This window comes from Geospiza fortis, unplaced genomic scaffold (assembly GCF_000277835.1).
Source record: "Geospiza fortis unplaced genomic scaffold, GeoFor_1.0 scaffold138, whole genome shotgun sequence".
Lineage (NCBI taxonomy): Eukaryota > Metazoa > Chordata > Aves > Passeriformes > Thraupidae > Geospiza > Geospiza fortis.
The window spans coordinates 3,455,324-3,475,737 of NW_005054307.1; the positions used below are offsets into that span (position 1 = coordinate 3,455,324).

General features: G+C 34.6%; 1 protein-coding gene across 2 annotated transcripts in view; it reads right to left on the bottom strand.

The window, feature by feature from the left end:
- The window catches only part of PHF14 (PHD finger protein 14), a 161,663-nt gene that overhangs the window by 48,697 nt on the left and 92,552 nt on the right, over positions 1-20,414 (bottom strand). For both annotated transcript variants that reach the window (XM_031066749.1, XM_031066751.1), the window contains exon 16: positions 6,769-6,886. In XM_031066749.1, the coding sequence (XP_030922609.1) occupies positions 6,769-6,886 (118 nt within the window). The remainder of the gene's footprint in view (positions 1-6,768; positions 6,887-20,414) is intronic.

Consider the following 20,414-nt stretch of genomic DNA (forward strand, 5'->3'; position numbering starts at 1 on the left):
GCCTGTGTTGGATCAGGCTTCTGGCAGGAGCTGTGTCCCCATGGAGAGAGGAGCCCACTCTGGAGCAGGTGTGCTGGCAGGACTTAGGAAGCCACTGGAGCAGTCTGACCCTGAAGGACTGCACGCTGTGGAGAGGGACACAAGCTGGATGGAGCAGCTTGTGAAGAACTACTGGTCTCACACCAAAACAAAGAACATTGTGCAAAGTTTCAGCTTTGGAGAAAACTCTGTATTGCTGGGTTGTTTATGAAAAGAGCAAATGAAGGTAAGCAGCAAGGAATTTGTTCCTTCTTCTGCATAACAAAAAATAGGGGGAAGAAAACAAACTTGTAAACAAAAAAAATTTTGGACCAAGTGCCATTAAAATGGCTCTTTTCTTTTTGGTTTTTTTTGTTTGTTTGTTTGTTTTTTACAAAAAAGTGTAATTTAAAACTGCAGTGCATATTTAAATCTCAATTTTCTAAGAACATACCATGGGGAAAAGAGACTCTTAGCAGGTTTATTTTAACTGCTGGGTTTTTTTGTCAAAGTTTAATAAAAAAAAATAAAAAAAAAAAAAAAAAGCATTTTACTTTGCAGTACTAATTGGCAATTTATTTTTACATTACTTTTTTGATCTATCCCAGTGTTATCTTTCAGAATCAGAATTTTGGTTTTGCATTTGAAACAACAATGATACATTTTAAAAAATAGCCCTATATTCAAATTTCTTCATTCTTTAAACATCTGGCTGGTATTAGCTGCACTATCATCTTTCAAAGAGAGACTTTTTCAGACAATATTTTTCATGTGAAAGACAATGCTATATTCTATTTTTCATTTCCTGGCCATCTTTTTAATACAGTTAAGCTGCACCCAAAAAGTACAAGCACTAGAAGCCCATGATGAGGATCTGGCAGTCAGCACCAGGAAATATTTGAACTGTTAAAATTGATTTTGATGGAGAGAAGAATTAAAATACTAAAAGTAACCATCTGTTCCACAACTACTTTCCAGTGCTTAACCATTTTTTTTATTAAAACCTAAGCCTCCCACCTAGACTATGGGAATCTTCTGCCAACTAAGTGCATCTGAGTTTTTGGATTAATTTGGGGATTTACTACCAACTAACTTATTCACTATTCATAAATCAAGTCCCAACTTAAGTTAATTTCAAGGCTGATTATTTTTGGAACATTTTATGGTATAAATTATTCATTACATAGATGTATTGTACCTGTTTGCCAGAAAATAACAGAGGCTGTGCCAACTCATTTTTTTAAAATATGATACCTGGGAAGCAAATATTAAAACACATTTGGCAATACTTCAGCCAGGTGATATTGCAATACACTAAAAGTTCACCCTTCTTTTTTAACCATCTTGGTAGTGAAATCCATTTCTGTGCTAAGTTCTTAAAACAGGACGTAAGTGGTGTAAGGACTTGTTAAATTTTCATATGGCCTTACAGATTTGGTTTATTTTCTCTTGTTGAATTTTAAGGAAATCACTCCAGTGACAATGTTTTACTGCTCCTCACAAACCTAGGAAGACAACAATGACTTCAAAATAATCAAATATTATCCAGTTGCTATGTTAAAAAACATCTTTCTTTCTATGTCACACAAGAAACCAAAGTGTTAGTTAAACTCTCCTCAAGAAACTTTAAAATATATAAATAAACACAAAAATGTCTAACTCTATCATTCTTTATGACCACATCAAAACATAGATCATAATATTCACATCTGTAGAAGACAAATACAGTTAGTGAATTCCACTATGTAATTTTTCTGTAAACTACCTTAAAATACTCCTAAATTCTGGCTGAAAAATGTTGCATAGAAACTGAACCTTTTTTTCCCATTACATTATGTTCTGCTTGAAGTAGCAAGCAGATTTATTAAGAGTATTCTTTTATCATTTTTCAGCTGCAATGCTGGGTTCCATGATGGCAGTACATTTGCTTCTATGTTCTGTCCTCAAAAGAAGGTGCAACAATCTCTGTGATTTAAGGGGACGAAACGAGAGCCATCCTTTGTCAGAATAGGTAACTGAAGCAAGTCTGAATTAATTCAAAAGACCTGTATAAATTTTTTTCCATATTTTTTAAAATGTATTTTAGACATAGCTATGTAAAATTGCATTGTATTGAATGATAAAATAAGCACATGTAAAACACATTTAGGGCAAGATTAAGCACTACATTACTACTACATGCCAACCTCATCTGTTTCATTCAAATAGGGTTTTCTTGTGTATACATACGCACTGTCTCCCACTTCAGCTCAGAGAATTCAGCATTTTTCCAGGTTGGGCCAAGGGATCCAAGTTGGGCAAGAGTAAATGAGGAGAAAAAATTACTAAACATCTGAAAATGTTAATTTTGCCTAGCACTCACAGCAGCTCTGAGGTGAGACAAAGATAAAAATCAATTTGTTGGTAACAACTCAACTACTCCAAACATAAGGTCAAACTCCTTTTTTTCCCCAGTTCTGAGATGATTGCTTTAGTTCTCATGCCTTGCAAACCTTAAAGACAGACTTTCTCCTAATTCTCAACCCAAATTAATCCCTTTTAGTGACCCCCAACAGCTAAATAAGAAAAGGCAGGGGTCTTATGAAAGAAAATTAAAAAATCATAGCATGAAGTGATTAAAGGCTGCAAAGTCACACATAGCCAAAAAAGCACTTAAAGCACTGCATGCCACCGCAACTTTCGTATTTCCTAAATTTTGGGAGGCTAACGTTACATCTTTGGGTTCATTGTTTAATTTTCAACACACTTGTGTGAAACTACATGTGTGAGGAAATGCTTCCCATGTTTGGAGAAAAGTCATAGTGAAAAAGATAAAATTCCATAAACAAGATTGCCATCTGCACAATGCAGGAGTAGATCCAACACTTCTGCACTCCTCACAGACTTTCTTAATCACCAACTTTGTTTCTAATTAGAATAAAATTCCATGGACTACAGGAATTGAACTGTGCACTTCTTCTTTTAATCTGATCAAAGTTAAAGGTTTGAAATACATATTACATATTAAAAATTCTTTTAAATTTAAAATATTATTTCAAACATTTAATAATGTAATATTACAGTGTCCAAATACATTTGCATATTCACTGTGTGAAAGCAAAATATACCCAAAGAAATGCTTGTATCTGGCTAATAAGCAAAATCATCCATGATTTCTTCTGAACACAAAATGTGTACAAAAATAGATTACTTGCCAGGGTTGGTGTGTTGTGTATTTGCAGATCTAGAAAATATTTCCTGAGGGGTTTAGATGAGAATTCCGTGCTGACATGTATACTGACAATTTATTTCCACTGAAAAAATGCAGTACAGTAAAGAAATGAAATAAAAAAAACAGAAGTCTAGAGATGAGGCAGCTGATCCTGCAGCACTCAAATAATGACCTGACACATACACTCTGCAATGTTTTGCAAAACAGATTACATGCAAAGATGAGCAGACAGAAACTTAACTAGCATGGTCAGTGTAACCACCATGATAATATGATTAAATTCCTTACTGCCTTGGTCCTTGCTAAAGTTTAAAATTGAAGGAGATATTTCAAACCGTATTTTTTCACTGGAAGGCAATAGAAAGAAGCCCACATCTAATAATAAAGAGACCTCATAGTAAGACCTTATTGTATATAATTGAAAAAATGGTCACACCACATTTATTCTTACCAAATATTACCATGTCATGATATTGAATTATTTGGTTTACGTTCTATTTATCTTAAATTCGACTAAAACAAGTTGAAACAAGTGTCTACGTTAAGCCTGAATACCACTAATAAAAAATACCAGGAAAATAATGATTTCCAGGGCTGTTTGGCAGTCCTGAAAGTGCACTGTAATCCCTTCACAGGGTGAATGGACAATGTTATAGATATGGAGACCCTATAAGTTTATTGCAGCTTTCATGTGATATAACAAAATCTACAATGTTTTTGAGATGAGAGAGCTTGTCAGACCTTAGTAGTGAGCATCACCCATTCCAAAGAAGTGACAGCAAGTATTACCAGCAGAGAAGCTGTTGCCCTCATGCCCTACAGCAAAGTCACTGTCTGTCTATTATTTGACAGGCAGAGTAATATGGGAATATGCTACACTGGTGGAAAAACTGACACAATAGCTGGAGAGTCCTGCAACTAGGATGAGCAAATGGAAGTAGTATGTCCAATGTCTGTCCTAGATAACAATTTAAATCACATGTTTATTACTGCTAAATTACATGCCTTGTACTGCTGACACCTGCAAGTGCTTGGCAAAATCTGAAAATAAAATAGGATTATTTGCTGTCAGCAGAATCCAACTTTTCCTGAAAATCTAAAATTGAATTTCATAATTAGAAGTAAAAACTAACAGCCCTTATAAGCTCAGCACTATGACCTCTCTTGTCATTGAAACAGTGTCATTTACCTACCAATTCTTTTCAAGGCCCTATAGTGCTAATGAAGATATATTGATAGGGAATTTTAAAATGTGTATTATAAGTGATTTAAACTGAACCAAAACAGAAGAACAAAGTCAAAAGAATGAGAACTAAACAATAGTTTCCTTGGCCAAAGCAGAAAATTCAATCCCATTTTGCTGCTATAATCTATACTAGTAACTTCCCTGTGACACATCAAAAATGGGATGCAGTGAGTGACTGAGAGACTGAAATCATCATTAGCTCAGGCTTGCAATTCATCCAGAGGTCAGGCAGAGTGCAGGATATGACCCAACTTTCTCTACACTTCTTCACTTCTGAGCTCCAGGAAGCTCAGAACACTTGAGAGAACACCCCCTCTGAGGAGGGGTAGAAAAAGCCTTATCATATCAGCTCCTCCTGGCTGTAAAAAATCACAGATATACAATACACAATCCTAAAGCCATGTAGAACAAAGAATTTGAAAATTATGGAGTACAAGACAAAGCCCTAATCCTTTAAAAAATAGGCCCACATTATGGCTGAAAGGAGTTTAATTTGATATAATATTTTTTGAATTTATTACACTGCATAGTATAAAACAGAAAAAAGCTACCAAAAAAGGCTTTGGGGAACATATAGGGCAATACAGCTTTATCAGAGTAATTTCCCTGCACAGCTTTCTAGAAAAGCTACATGAAACTGACTAAACAAAACCACAAGGAGTCCCCATAAGACAATTTTTTCAGTATCTTTCATATTCATCACATATTCACTCAAATCCAATTCCACTTGTCTGTACTTAAAGTGCAAGAGACTTTACTTAGATTTACTCATTAAAAATCTTTATGAATGAAAATCAGACACAAGAACATTTTTAAAATTTGTAATAATCACTGATTAACACAAAATGTGCAATCATTCTACTGAAAAATTTTGTTTACTCTTTAAAACATTCTAGTTTTCAACACACCTTAAAATTAACACACACCCTGCAAGAAGTGAAATCCATCATAATTAATTTAACTCATAAAGTAGCTAAAAATTTGTACCTGATACACGATGTACTAATCTCCAGAAAAACACAACTAGAAACTACAAATCTTTGGATTTTTCTGTTTACTTGCAAATCAAGAATACAAGAGACACAAGATTTTAACTCATGTTATCAGGACCCCATTTTAGTTAAAGCAGGTGACAGAAATTCAATAACAGTTTTAATTCACTCCTGGAATGTCTCTTGCATGTAAGTGGTATTCCAGAAAGATTGCTTGATGTCCAAACTGTAGTGGACAGCTAATTTCCTGTGTCTGTCTCCCTACCTCCTTACAAAAGAACAATTTGATTAATCCCCCAGGGGGAAACTGAATAACATATTTTTGCAATTGGAAAAGGGACACTAGCAAGCCAAAAAATGACACCACTCCCTGAACAGACTGTATGTGCCAATCTTAAAAGTAAATGCATAACAGAGTTTAGGTATCCAAGTATGCTGACAAGTAACATATGAGAACATCTCATCACAGCTGTGTCCCTGTGTATCCAAATACCAAGGCACTTACTAGGTAAAAGATTCTGTGAAATACAAACAAAGTCACAGCAACATAAAAAATCTTGAAGACTTTTCGAATACTCTTGTTTTTACACTGAGGAATCAGATGCATGTATACGCTTATGAGATGTATAAATACACTTAAGAAATAAATTGGAAAGTGTTTCTTCAGAGATTATGGTGATGACAGAAAAGAATGCCAGTGCTAAAGGAGCTTCTGTGCAGACAAACAAAGAATCAAAATCTTTATTTTTTGAAAAGTCAGTACCATAAAAGAATACTATTACTTTTAGTATTATTAAAGAGCTAATCCATGTCAAAAATCTAGTTTTACAATGTTATATTTGAACAAGGCATGCCAATCAATATAAGGTATTGATAACCTTCATATGAATTTTCAGTGAAAGAAAAAGATTTAGTAATTCAAATCACCTTCCTTTGTTTAGAGAACACATGCATTTTCTCTGTCCTTAGAGGTTTGTATTCTGTAGGACTCCTGAAATACTTTTTCTTGTCAATATCACCAATGCTGATACAGTATCTGTACTCACACCTTTCTCACAGACAGCACATCAAAAACAAGCATTTAACTAGCATGGTAAAATTTTCTTTACTGACTAAGAAGATTTCCATTTTGCATACACTCTGGATTTTTTAGTACTTATTTTGAAGAGAATTGGAAATCTTTATTTTATGACCTTCTACCAGAACAAACCTATGCACAGCATTTCATAAAAAACTCCATACATTAAGTAAAACACTGAAAACCAGAATACTTCAACTATTTTTAGGGTGCATTAACTTACTTTGGAGGACGTAGAGTCACATTCCTGACAAATCCATCCATAGCCAGTCTGTTTAGGAGATTTTTTCAAGGGAGGGTCTAGACAGCCAAAATGGTAGCAAAGCCTGCATTCATCACACCTGCAAGAGAAATACAAAATACATATTTATATTAAATGGTACTTCTGTACTATTTTAGACTGAGCTTCCCTGCAATTCTCAGCAGAAGATTTCCTGATCCATTATCATAATAAAGAAAATCTATTTTCTATCAGGGGTAATTTTAAACAGCCACTTCAATAGGTTCTACTTAATCTGGAATATCCTGATGCAGACACTCATATATCACCTTTGTCATCATCTTATATAAATGACAACATTTCAAAGACTTGCAAATGAATGAAAAAAATTGCTTACATTTTTAGATAATTCAGTGACATTCACTGCCTTTTCTTTCCCAGAGATTTTAACTTTTTTTAGACAGTGACAATATCTATTTTTCATAGTTTTAAGTAGTTTTGCACATGTTGTTTTTCAAGAAAAGCTGTGAAAAATTCACCCACATATTAAATAACTCAAGTAGAATTTCCAGTGATGAATTACATTTTTTACACCAGGACTATGTGGTTGATAAACAAATGTACAAAATATTTTCTCATTCACACTGAATTTTCTGGAAAGGACATTAAAAGGATTTCACTGTGATCTTTCACTTATAAAAGTGCTTTGTGTATACACAACAAATTTATATTCTTCTTTAATAAACCTTTCATTAGTGTTTTGCACTATGCATAGTCCACACAAAAAGCTCAAAATATACAGCATATTTATTGTTAACCTACTTTTAATGTACCACAAATAGAAAAAATACTACAGTAGAACAAGTGTTTCATGAAGGGATTTTTAAATCAGAATAATAGGCTCAAAATGAGAAAGAGATTTTTTCAAAACAAATTATAGAGGTTTTCATATACCCTACTGAATTTCTCTTTATTTGCATATCCCCCTGTATTCCTTTGTATGAAAAGGAAAGCTTTCTTCAAATTTACCTTGCAACAGTCTCTTCATTACACAGTCTTAAACTCTGAATTAAAGCCAATGTAAATGATTGAAAAATAGGAAAGAGTATATGTTTAAAAATCAAAATTTTAAAAGAAATTCTCCCCCCACTCTCTTTCTCTTCTTTCCTGGCCACTCAATTTTTCCTCTATGGTATGTGCAAACACAAAAATGTCCAAAAATTGCAGTAATAGCATGGCACAGGCATCATCAGATCAAAGACAGAGGAACGTAACATTCTGTTTATCAACAGAACAGACTGTGCATCACAGGAAGAGGATTCAACTAACAGCACATACTGCTGCATTAATAGAACAAAATGTTCATGTGGCTGCCCCAAGGATTAGTCTCCCAATAAAAACAAGTAACTGTTTTCAATTATGATTGTTTAACTTCAGTGAATACTTTGTCCTTGCTGCCAAGGCTGGGCTTGCTAGCAGCCACAGGTAACACATGAGCACTGGTAAGGGTATGGCATGTAACAGAAATTAAAAGCAATAATCTGACTATCCACAGGATTCAACACTGGACTGACATGGTTTTGATAATTTTTTTTAAAATGAGATATACAATATGAGGTATACAAAATGAGATATGCAATATATATCCTTAGGATTGTTTAGTGGTGACTCAATCTAACTCCACACAAAGCAAACACTTAAAATAGAAAACCATCCTCAATTTTTAAAGACAGAGGAGTTCTAATGTTGAAATATATTACTTAAAATCAGAAATACATGTAGTTTTATTTCCTGTGAAAGGTCTATTAAAATAATAAAAAGGTTGAGAATGGGAGATGGGATAGGTCACACTCCTAAATCCCAACAGTGTATGTGACCTTCAGCAAAAGATTAAGCCTCCTCTGACCCTCAATGTTCTCATCTGTAAAGGAGTATATTTTTACTAACCTATTTCTATATCTGGAATCTTATGCATGTAAGGGCTTGCACTTGAGCAGTGCTTATCAGAATTCCCTTCACGTAAACTTAAGGATCCTCTTAAGAAAATAAAGAAACATACTATTTCTGACTGACTTAGAGTATTTTCAGAGTTTAATCCTAAAATCTACATCTGATTTAAACAGTGTCAATTTAGATTTAATTTATTTTTTTATGAAGTAATTGCTTTATATATTTCTATGTTCAAAAGAAAATGTTTCCTCTTTAAAATTACTCTTTGGCATCTCTTACATTTTTACCATTTTTTATCCAGAATGTGGTATTTCCTGACTGCACTTTCAGCCATGTTTCCTCAAAGTTTGCCGAGGAAGTTTGCAGAGCGGGGTTGAAATAGCCACGACATTGTGAAATTAAATATGGATCTTGAGGCACCATTCTAAAGTGCAATGTTTTTAATATTTATTGTCATCAATCTTTATCACTTCAGAGTGTTTAGTTTGGTAGAAGAAAATTTGCATTTTCCTAGAATGAATTAAAAATATCCATCTGAAGGTTTTCAGATACTAATAATTTCTATCCTCATCTGCACAGCTGAGGAAATGCAAATGAGTATCTTCAGATATCAAAACATAAAAAGCTGCATGGTGATAAAAGACTAAGTACACCAAATATTTTTAAATGCTTCCTTCCTACTGCTTTTTACTGGAATATGAATTCTGTACTGGAAAACAGAAATTCACTGATTTCAAGTTCCCAGAGCATGATGCTGGGAAAATGGATGAATACCACTACTGTACCTTGGTTAAAGATGATGCTCTAGCTGTCTGGCAATCATCGTCTGCTGAGACTGACTGGGGACAAAATGTGAAGCTTACACACACCACAGTAAAAAAAAAAAAAGGTATTCTTAATTCCTAATTCCAAAAGCAAACATTGCAGCTAAGTTAAAATGGCACTAATAAAACAAGATTAATCCCTCAAGTGTATACTATTAGCTGTGTTCTTTTGTCTAGCAACATAAAAATGATAGAAATCCCACTGTCACATTCAGAAAATGAGAAAGTGACACAAAATACAGTGTATTTTTGACTTAGTTATAGAGAATAAAATTGTTGGGTCACAAAAGATGTCACGCTGCCAGTCTCACAGCCTGTGAGTAAATGCACTCACACACCCATCACATTCCAGGCACTTACAGACCAAAGGAGTCATGTGGCACCATCATTTACAAGAATCATGCTTCCATCCTGAAGATGGCTTAATAGGACAAACAAAACTGTTGGGATGGGCAGGGGGGAAAGGGAAAGAAGCCAATTCCTCCATATAACCGGCTGTTGAAATTTTTATCCTTGTGCATTCAAGGTCACACATTCAAATTTAAACTAGCAAATATTTTATCTTGCTGCTATTTGTGGATAACTATTTTTGTGGTGAAGCACATGATTTACAAAAGCCATTAAGTGGCAGGCCATCTTCAGCAGCCTGGTTAGCTGCTGTTTTTGGAAATAAAAGCAGAGCTCCACACAAAGACAAGCTAACCTAACCTCCTAAATTACCTCTAGCTGACAGGTAATTGCTTACTATCACTGTTATAACAAGCCTGAAATTACTTTATGCATCAAAATTAAAAATCACTGTGTTCCTCATTCCAGCAATTAATGAGGATAGATACATGCCCACTAAATACGGAGAAAATGGAGTGTGAAGAAGAAAGGTGAATTCTGAAGAAGTTATGATAAGAAAAAAGTTTAAAAAACCCCAAACAAACATTTTTTGCTTAAATTAGTATAGAATGGTCAGCTGCATCTTCACAGCAAGGAAGTCTGATTAGGGATTTCAATACCTGAAATACTTTTGCTTTGTTCTTTAATAGAGTGATCTCCATCTGCTCTTGCCCTTGGATTGTTTTTATTAGTTTTCTTAGCAGTACAGCTGGCTGTGCTCAAGCCCTATCGTGTTCATAATTAACTAATTATGCTCTAATCAATAGTGCAGATACTGATTTTACAATGTAAATGAGATAAATGAGATAATGGCTGGGGTCAATCTCATTTTATTTACAAAGCTCAGCACACACATCCAATTTCATTACATTGCATCTACCTGCACAGGAGGGAGTCTTATCAGTTGGCCTGCAGAAGTCTTCCTGCAAGCACTGGGGAAAAAGACCTGTGCTTTTACAGAGGAGTAGTGAATGCAAAACCCGCCCGTCACTGGCACATTTGTAAGTCACTGGTTAATAGCATCGAAAACCACAAAGAGCTGATTCAGCCAGAGTGAGGAAACCTATTTTGCATTCACGAGACAGCATCACCCATCTATAGCTGTAAAAGTAATTACCTACATGTCCCTGAAACACAACATTAATAAGCTAATCTTTAAATACAACTTTCCAAATATGCTTCAGAGACTACAGAAAAATCTCACTTATGTACGCATCATTGCACACCGCCTGCAGTGTCGTGCCAAGAGGTAACATGGTGAACAAAATACAAAATTGCAAGATATATATACTGCTCCCCATTTGTCACAACAGCTTAGGAAGATTTACTTTAATGGAAAAAAAAGATATAAAACATTGATACATATCTCACCATTAGAAGTAGAGAATTTGTCATATAAGCCTTACTACGACAAACTCAGAATTAGTCAGAAAAAAATTAGAAGGAAGCTAATCCAGAATTTTAAACTCCAAGGGAACTGCAGTGGGATGCATGTACACACACCCACTTGCTGAAGGCATATAACATAATGGCTACTCTAGCACCTGCGCAGGTTTAACTACTGATAAGCATCATCCTTTGCTGGCTTGTTTTGGACCCCATTTCTGACTAAAGGCTCTTAGCACCCTAGGAAGAGACATCTGAGGAACAGAGGTTTCTTCTCAGACCCTGATCTCTCTCCCCTTTAATCCCTCAGTGTCCAAGTGCTGAGTCACTCCAGAACTGCAAACAGATGTAGGCATGATTTTGGGTTCATTTTAAATTGCAGCACATTCTTGATTTCAGATGAGCAACTTAAAACCAGGCATGGCAGTGTAAGTCAGTCAGTTGGTTTCCTATTAGAAGCTGGACGATATACAACAGAAAGGAGCACATAAGCATTCCCAAACACCCGTGGTAAATCAATGTAGCTCAAGTGAATTCAAACTCTAGAAACAAAACTAATGACCTTCAGCCTGGAGCAGCTGAGGAGTGCTCCTGTGACACCTTGCTGCAACGAGACCACAGGAGTGATAAATTCTGGATGCCAGGAATGAACACTGTGTGGTGGGTTGCAGCAGCAACTCTTACATGTCACATCAATGAAGTCCCTTTCCTGTGCCCTCATTTAAACAGTATAATTTAAGATCCAATTGTGAAATAAATGTATAGTCCTCTATTTAGCGCACTGTTATTAATGCTGTCCAAAAAGTACATTTATTCTAGTTATTGAGGGAGGAGCCCAAAACCATAGCATGTTTTCATTATAGAATATAAGGATAATACTCATCTTTTGCTTGACATTTCTTGAAACAAAGTGAAAATAAGTGAAGGTATGGCTTTGTATCTTACTCTACCATTCCATACCAAAACTCTTCAATTCTGCCCAATTAATTCCAAAACAAATTACTTTCATTTTGCTGTGATATGTCACAGTCAAACACAAACCAGAAGTGATAAGTACTATATTTAGACTCTGAAATGTAAGACCTAGATTCTTATCTACTCCTTTGTTTTTAGACAAAAAATTGACAAAATAATAGTACTCTATTAGGTATAAAACAGAAAAAGTTGGTTCTCCCTTTCCTGATTGCTGCACTTTCTCCCTTGCCTATAAATGGCCTAACAACTAAAAATCAGTTGTTATCTTGCAGTTTCTGTTGTACAGAACAGTTTTAAGAAGCCTTCTCACATAGGCCAGTCAAGCTTTAGGTGACTTTACCACCAGGAGTGTGACACATTTCTGCACTAAAATTCTTATGTGACTGTATATGCATAAATGGTTGATTAGAAGACCAGGATATAGCCCAAGTATGTTACTTCATCCAGGTACACAGGTACTTGTTATCCTGAAAGATACTGAAGTACACAGGTATTTGTTATCCTGAAAGGCTCTCTATCTTCACAGATGCTAAAAGTTCACCCACATTAAACTGTCAGGAACTTCATCCAATTTCAAAGTTAGATCTAACTTTGCAGTCAGGCATGCATTGAGTGGGTGGCTCTAACAGATGTCCTTCGGAGACTTCTGGATTCTAATATTTTCACAATTTTCATAATTTTGATTTAGGTATATAGATACTCTTTTATAGGTATATAAATACTCTTTTCTGGGAAGGATAATGCTATGGTGTTACACTAAGTAAAAAAGTCACTTTCTAATTTTTATTATGCCAGGTACAATGCAAGTACACAAAACGACATCTCTTATTTACATAGTTTATGATGGGAGATGACAAGTTAGACTATCACTCTCTTCTGTTATGTCTGGAAGAGAGAGGCCATGGCTATTGCTGAAAGGTGAGAGACTATACCAGATGAGGGATGATTATTGCATTTTGGTTTTTATATCTACCTACTGCTGATGAAGACCGTGTATGGCAAGATGGACACACAGCCTGACAAAGCATGATGAGCTTACTGATCTTCAACTAGGAGTAGTTCCATGATAAGGTATCTAAGTGCTTCTGGATATAGGAAATGGTCTGATCTCCTGTTTACTTAAATTTCTGTCCAATCTCAAGGGGATCAAAAAACAAACAAACAAAAAACCAAAAAAAACCCCCAAAAAACCAAAACTCAATTATACCACAAAACAGCAAAAGAAAGCAAGCAAGCATTAATCTGGGCAGACATCTGTGTAGTTAAATTTATTATGCTAAACCCAAAACTGCCACCTAACTGACTGAACTGATTAAAATTATTATTTTAATACCAAATCAAACCCCGTCTTATATCCAAAAACCTAACACTGATTATTCATGGGTAAGGAAGAATCTGAAAGGGCTATCATTGTATGTCATTCTTATGTAACCAAGATTTTTTCTGAATGGCCTGCAAATAATTTGGTTTATGAAACTTAAGTTTCCATGTACAAAATGAATTCTAAGAATGCTGAAAAAAAACCTTTATTTACTATACCTGTATGCGAACAGCTTTCTTTCAGCAAGAAATTAACTTTTCTCTCTCTCAGTACTGCAAAACCACACAACACATGGCCTTGTGAAATTAGTTTGCAAAATTCATTAATAGCCCACATATACAAGTGGAATAGAATGTTACGAACACTCCTTCAGATGTGTTTGCTTTTGTTAATATACAGCTACTGTATAGAACTTCTATTTACAGTGTTTTAATGTTTAAACTAAGAATTTCTGCGAAGACAATGACTCAAAGACAATAAATAGACAATGCATTAAAGGAATGCTACACCAATTACAGACACTGAAAAAGTCCTTTGACAAACTGAAAAGTGTAAAATTTAAGGACCTATTACCAAATGCCGCATTTGTTATATTCTAGTAATACATGATTGCATCTATAGCGCCACTCTCAGGTGTTCAGATTATTTACTCTACTGAATGGTGTACTGTTTATGAACTACTAGAAAAGCCCATTATAGTTTTGAATATTGCCATCAAACACCTTTCAAAAGGTGAAACATCAAGTGTTAGCATCTGGCTTTCAACCTAATGGTATGGAGGAGAGAGAGAGAGAGACAGAACAAAATTTTACAAGTAATCTGTACTGGGGAAAAACATAAAAAATACAGCAGGAATTCAACTAAGGTTTTCAAGCATGCCCAGGAAAATATCAACAATACTTGAAACAGTATTTAACATGCATTTCCTTAATATCCTCCAATAGCAGAGACTACAGAAGTTCCCTAACAAGCAACTCTAGTACAAGTATTCTTATTATTAGAAAAAACCTTTCTGTCGGCTAAATCATCTTGATACAATGTAGCTTATTTTTGGTCTGATCAACTTTGAAGAAATTTTTTTTTTCCTTCTTTGTAGCAAATCCTTTTTAAAAATTTTTATATTAATTGAGCTTTTTTAACAGATTTCCTACCTTCACTAAATTAAAGAAATATTACTATTTTAAGCTATTTTTGTTCATGTCTCCTGTAGTCTTCTTATCGTCCAGTTCAGTTTGCTTTAGACCTTCCCTGGTTTTTACCAAAGTGGACAGGATGCTAGCTGAGACTTTTCAAAGGGTGAGATACTGGTCTTCTGAACATTCAGGAGTACCTCAATGTGTTAAATGAAACACCCCTCTCTGTATGTATCAGGTTTGATCAGTTTGATCAATGTTCTGCGATCTGTGATCCAGAATCCCCCACGGTATTTTTTTTCTGTAGTCACTCCTGATATCATAATCACCCAATCAAAAGTGATCTACCTTTTTCTTTCAGCACTGCATACTTTTCTGAATGCTTTCTCAAAATTTCTTTTAAATTCTAACACTGTACTTCCTCACATCTTACTGTCATCACCTGCAAATGTAACCAAATACTTTATTTCATACCTAATATGCTAAAGCAAAAATTAACAAAAATATTGTAATACTGAATCCAGGAGAGTTTGACTGGAACCCAGTGAGCAGAGTATCATCTGACAGTGAGTCCATGGTAGCTGGTTTACTTTCCCAATCAGCTACATATTTTATTGCAGCTTAATTAACAGAACCTCTAACTTATTTAAAGGACTGTCACATACAGAATTATTTTGAAAGTCCTACTAAAGCCAAGATAAGCCACATTTATCATTCTCTCCTATCCTCAATACCTAGACTGTTTTTGTTTAATAAACGATCATAAATAACAGTAAAAATTACTTTTTCCTTTTTTTTTTTTAATAAACACAGCATGATGTATGGGCAAACATTTTTTCCCCCTTTGCTTACACAGTATTTGGACACAACCTTTTACTTTCAGGATACTGCACAAGTGGTCAATAAATCTGGGTCTTTTCTTCCTAGAAAGGATTCACGAATCCTCAAAGATCAAATTCCTGCATTAGTGTCTACTTCCTAGTGCAAATCTCTTTATTTTTAAGGTGTCTTTGTATGTATTTGCCAAAACAGAATGATAATCATTTCTGATAGTTCCAACAAAAATCTTAACTCTGAGATTCTCCCACCCCCTTTTAAAATGAAACGACGTGTAAGACATCAGGGTACTTTTATTTAATATAATATTCAAACATGAAATGCCCTGGTAAGATAAGACTCGTAGATAAGTACACATAAATTTGGATATTTTCCTATTACTTATTACAGCATTTAATTTTTAAATTTTAAAAAATACTTTCAAATGGAAACGTGCCTCGATAGATGACAAATCCCACCATATCTCAAGAAATTCAAAGATTATAGGTCATAAAGTTACAAGTCTGATTGCATTTGAGCAGAGTTTTTCCAAGCAAGTTCAAGATGAAAACGATGAAGATGTCAACACTCTGATACTGTAGATTTAAGAACTGGATCTGTACCATTTGAAGATCAAATACTATGTGTGCATCTACCAGGATATATACGGATGGAGACGAAGATCTCAGCTGTCACGCTGTGTGATCAATTCTTCATTCCTTCCCCAACTTACAAAACAATTTCATGTTTGTATTGGGAGGAGATAAGCTTGTACTGAACACTGCCAGAGAGGTAAGCCAAATGAAACAAATGCCTGCACATACTCCATTTTTTCTTATTTTTAAAAAAATTTTCAGACGGAAGTATAGGTATAGTTCTGTTCACTCAAGTGTCTGGAGTCAGAAACAATTAGTTCATACTAATAAGCATAAAATCAATTTTTCCATGGCAAAACTATTCCTTCAGAATAGTAAGTCTCAAGTGTTTTACAGGTCTCATTATCACTGAACATTTATTTTTTTTTTAGGAAACAATCCTTTTTACAGTAAGGTCTATGTACAACACAGTGTTCTATATAGAAATGTTGTTATTAAACTGTAAATAAGTAGAGTGGCAGGCAGATGGCAAACCATTGCTTATTTCTTTCAGTATCACCATAGAGGAACACACAATATTTAAGTCCCACAGGCTTCTGTCACTCTTCAATGAATCCAAGCATTGTACAACATCATTTGCCAACGAAGCACAGGGGAAAGAGACATTACTTAATAGGACAATCCTGACAAGACATTTATCCGGGATTTTTCAACGATGCACATACAAAGTGTTCCTGAATAGTGCAAAAAAATGCAGGCAAATTAACTACCTTGTCAGTCCAAATAACAAACCAATCAATTACATTCTATCCACGCCTGACAAGCAAACTCAATGTTTTGTCATAATAAGCTTATAGTTGAGACAAGGTAGCTGTTCTCCTTTACTTTAGGTATTCTATTGAGAGCTTTATCCACATTTAAAAATCCTATTATAAAACGTTTCCACGATTGCCTCCGAGGATGAGTTGTGGCAGAGTTGTGTCTCATGAAGGGTATCTACACAGTAAAGTGATAAGAAAAAAATATTAACATTGAAAGATCATAGCAGCTCTCCTCTGTCTTATGAAACATTTTAACATCACACTAAATTTAAGCAATGTTTATGCTCAAATACTTAGACACCCACACCAAATTTTCAAGAGTCTCCGAGTGTCAAAACATTAAACTGAGTTTAGTATAGTATCCTTATAACTCTTATAACTTTTTCTCAATACAGCTCAAAGAACAAAAGCAGTCCACCACAAGACAGAGAAGTTAATTTTCTTTTTTTAATCATGAAAGCAACAATTTAATAGAAGTAGGCTTGATTGTGAAGCTAGCATTTTACTCAGATTTGCAACCCACAGAAATACAGCTATGAGAACGACTACAAGCACAAACATGGGTATGTTATAATGTTAAAAAATGCTTGTTTTATAGAATAGCACTTGAAAGAAAACAAGTCTTAGGGTTTAGGAAGGACTAAGTAAGGGATGGTTTCTTTCAAAATGCATTGTAATGATTCAGCACATAAAAGACTATAGTCACTTCCGAAAAAATGTCTTTGACCCAGTAATTCCAAAGCCTTCACAACTTTTTCTTTTCCTACTCATACTTCCTGTCTTTTGACACTCATAACATACACACTTTTCAAGATCACTTTTTAAAAAATCAATACAATTTTAAAGTGCTGATTCTATGAATTTAAACTCTTTAAAGTACTTGCCATACAGCAAATTAATGTATCTTAGAGCATTGTGAGATTTTAATTAGGAAAACATCTACGTTGTCTTTAAGCTGAGCAGATACATTTTGAACGAAAGACCAATAAAAAGTCTCCATCACTACATTTGGAGGTTTGTTGTTTGGTGTTTTTTTAATTTTAAATGTATTTAAGTATATTGTAAATAAAAAAAGAAACTGCTGTCATACTTTGATAAAATATAACAGTTTGATGAAGAGGAGCCATCTTGTTGCCACATGTTCAAACAAAAAATCTTAGCAACGGAATTTTAGTTTTGATTATATGGATTTGGAGTCTAAGAATTAGAGGGTACTTCTAAGAAGAAGTACCATATGAAGATCCACTCCCAATTCTCACTTCATCTCTTATTTGAGACATGATTGAAATTATAAATTGGGTGTCTTGAACTGCAATCTACAGTGCAATTTTGAACTTTTAAAGAAAACTGAAGAAAAGCTTAGCTGCAAGACAAATACTCTTCATAGTCATCTCATTACAATCTCCTTCTCTTACTGAGTGCAACTTGTTTTGCTCTGACAGCTTCAGTGGGTGAGGCTGACATGGGTGTACACTGAAATGCAGAAGCTTAAAGGGTAGCATCAGAAAAAATCAAGGTAAAATGAAGGTCTCTGTGCCACCTCTACCCTCTCACAGCAACGTCAGTAGCTACAACTGCACCATTTCAGTCAGGTCACCAGAAAAAATGAGTAAATGTGTATGTGAGTATGTGTATACACACACATATACATGTATGTATGACTACATATAACTGTACTTACATATAAATTTATATTTATAAATTATTTTATATAAAAATTTTATCCATGTAAACATGTTTTTATATAAAAAAACAGCTTCACCGCTGAACCAATAAAATAATCAGTTACATTTTCATAAGCTCACAAATAAAAGTAATTAAGTACAAACAAGGATCTCAGAGGAAACCTGTAACTACTGAGAAAAGATCCTAATATTTTGTAGCACTTCAGGTAAGGCTGTAGAAACACAGACATCAAGTAGGAAGTGTAAGTAACCTACACCTGAACTAGTTATTCCTGTAATATTTCTGTGTATTACATTTTTATTGGTAACAACATATCAAGAAATTTAAAGGATATTAGAATGTTTACTCATATATTAAAAGGAAATTATTTTTAAAATATTTGGTCAATTTTTCCATTTCTATTCTATTAAGAATTTAACTTGACATCATTTATTTTACACGTTCTAGGGTTATCTTCACCCCTGTCATGTTTGAAGTATTATTAATTAAGGAATCACTACTGGCTTTATTTAAACAATTGAATTTTTTTTTGTTCTAGCTAGTTAAATATTGTTAAAAGACAAAGGAATATGAATATATAAATACAATAGCTTGTAATTATTGTAGTTAATTGTATTACTGTAACACAACAGCAAACTCATCTGATAACTGACTACTGCCCTGAGACCACTCACACTGATGACATTTCTCCTGCTCTAGTCTCCTTCTGCTCTTCTTCCGTGCCTACACACCATCTACCAGCACCTCCTCAACCAGGAACTGCTCCCATTCCTGTACATCCATTCAAATTTATACTGACTGAAGTACTCAGATTTGTCTGCAATAGCTGAACTTATATTTATAGCCTAACTTAGGAAAAGGATTTAGTGAGCACAAAAATCTGAAATAAGGGCGAGCAAAACTGAACAGCCTTCCAACAAATATTAATAAAGAAAAAAGCATCACAGATAATGCCATAATAGATGTTTTAAACAGGAAGGTTCTCAATTGCATATTTGGTCCTTTAGAAGAGTTGTTCTCTCCCAGCTCTCCTTCAATCCAGGAAAAAAAGTAATTATAAAAGCACTTTCCTTCAAATTTTGGTACAAAGAGGAAGAAACACACCAACCTCCCTCATCCCTTACCACACATGGTTGTCATCTGTTTCCTCATTGAAGTAAATATTATGTAAAGGGAAGGTGTCTAAGATCTATGTGCACATTTCGTTTTCAAAAGACTATAGGACAAGAAACCCCACAAGTTATTTCAATACTTTTTACTCTTCATTTATGTAACAGACTCAGAAAATGGCAAATCACAGACAAACTTAATGCTTATGTCAGCAGTTTTGATCCTGGTTCTTTTTTAGCCATTTTAATACTTGCCTTCATCAGGTTAAATGGCTGTTGTAAGGGCAATGTTTCTGGCTGCTAACTGGGCACAAGTAAAAATACATTTTCAACTACAATGTAAAATCAGTTTATCTTCAAGGGTCTGAAGGCAAGAAGCTGCTTTAGTGTACCTTAGCAACTCTGAAAAATTAGGACTCTCCCACCAGGTTAAGTCTGCTAAGGCTGAAGAGGAATTTGGGGTATTTGCGACTAACTTTCACAAGGTAAAGATGCTAAGTAATATGCATTTTTAAAATTCACGCTATCTCATCTCAGAAATTCATCTGTACCCAGCAGCTCTATTAAGCGAATGAGCTCTTTAGAGGGGAAAAAAGCCCCAAATCAGACCCCACAAACAATGATAAGCAATGATTCTAGACATTG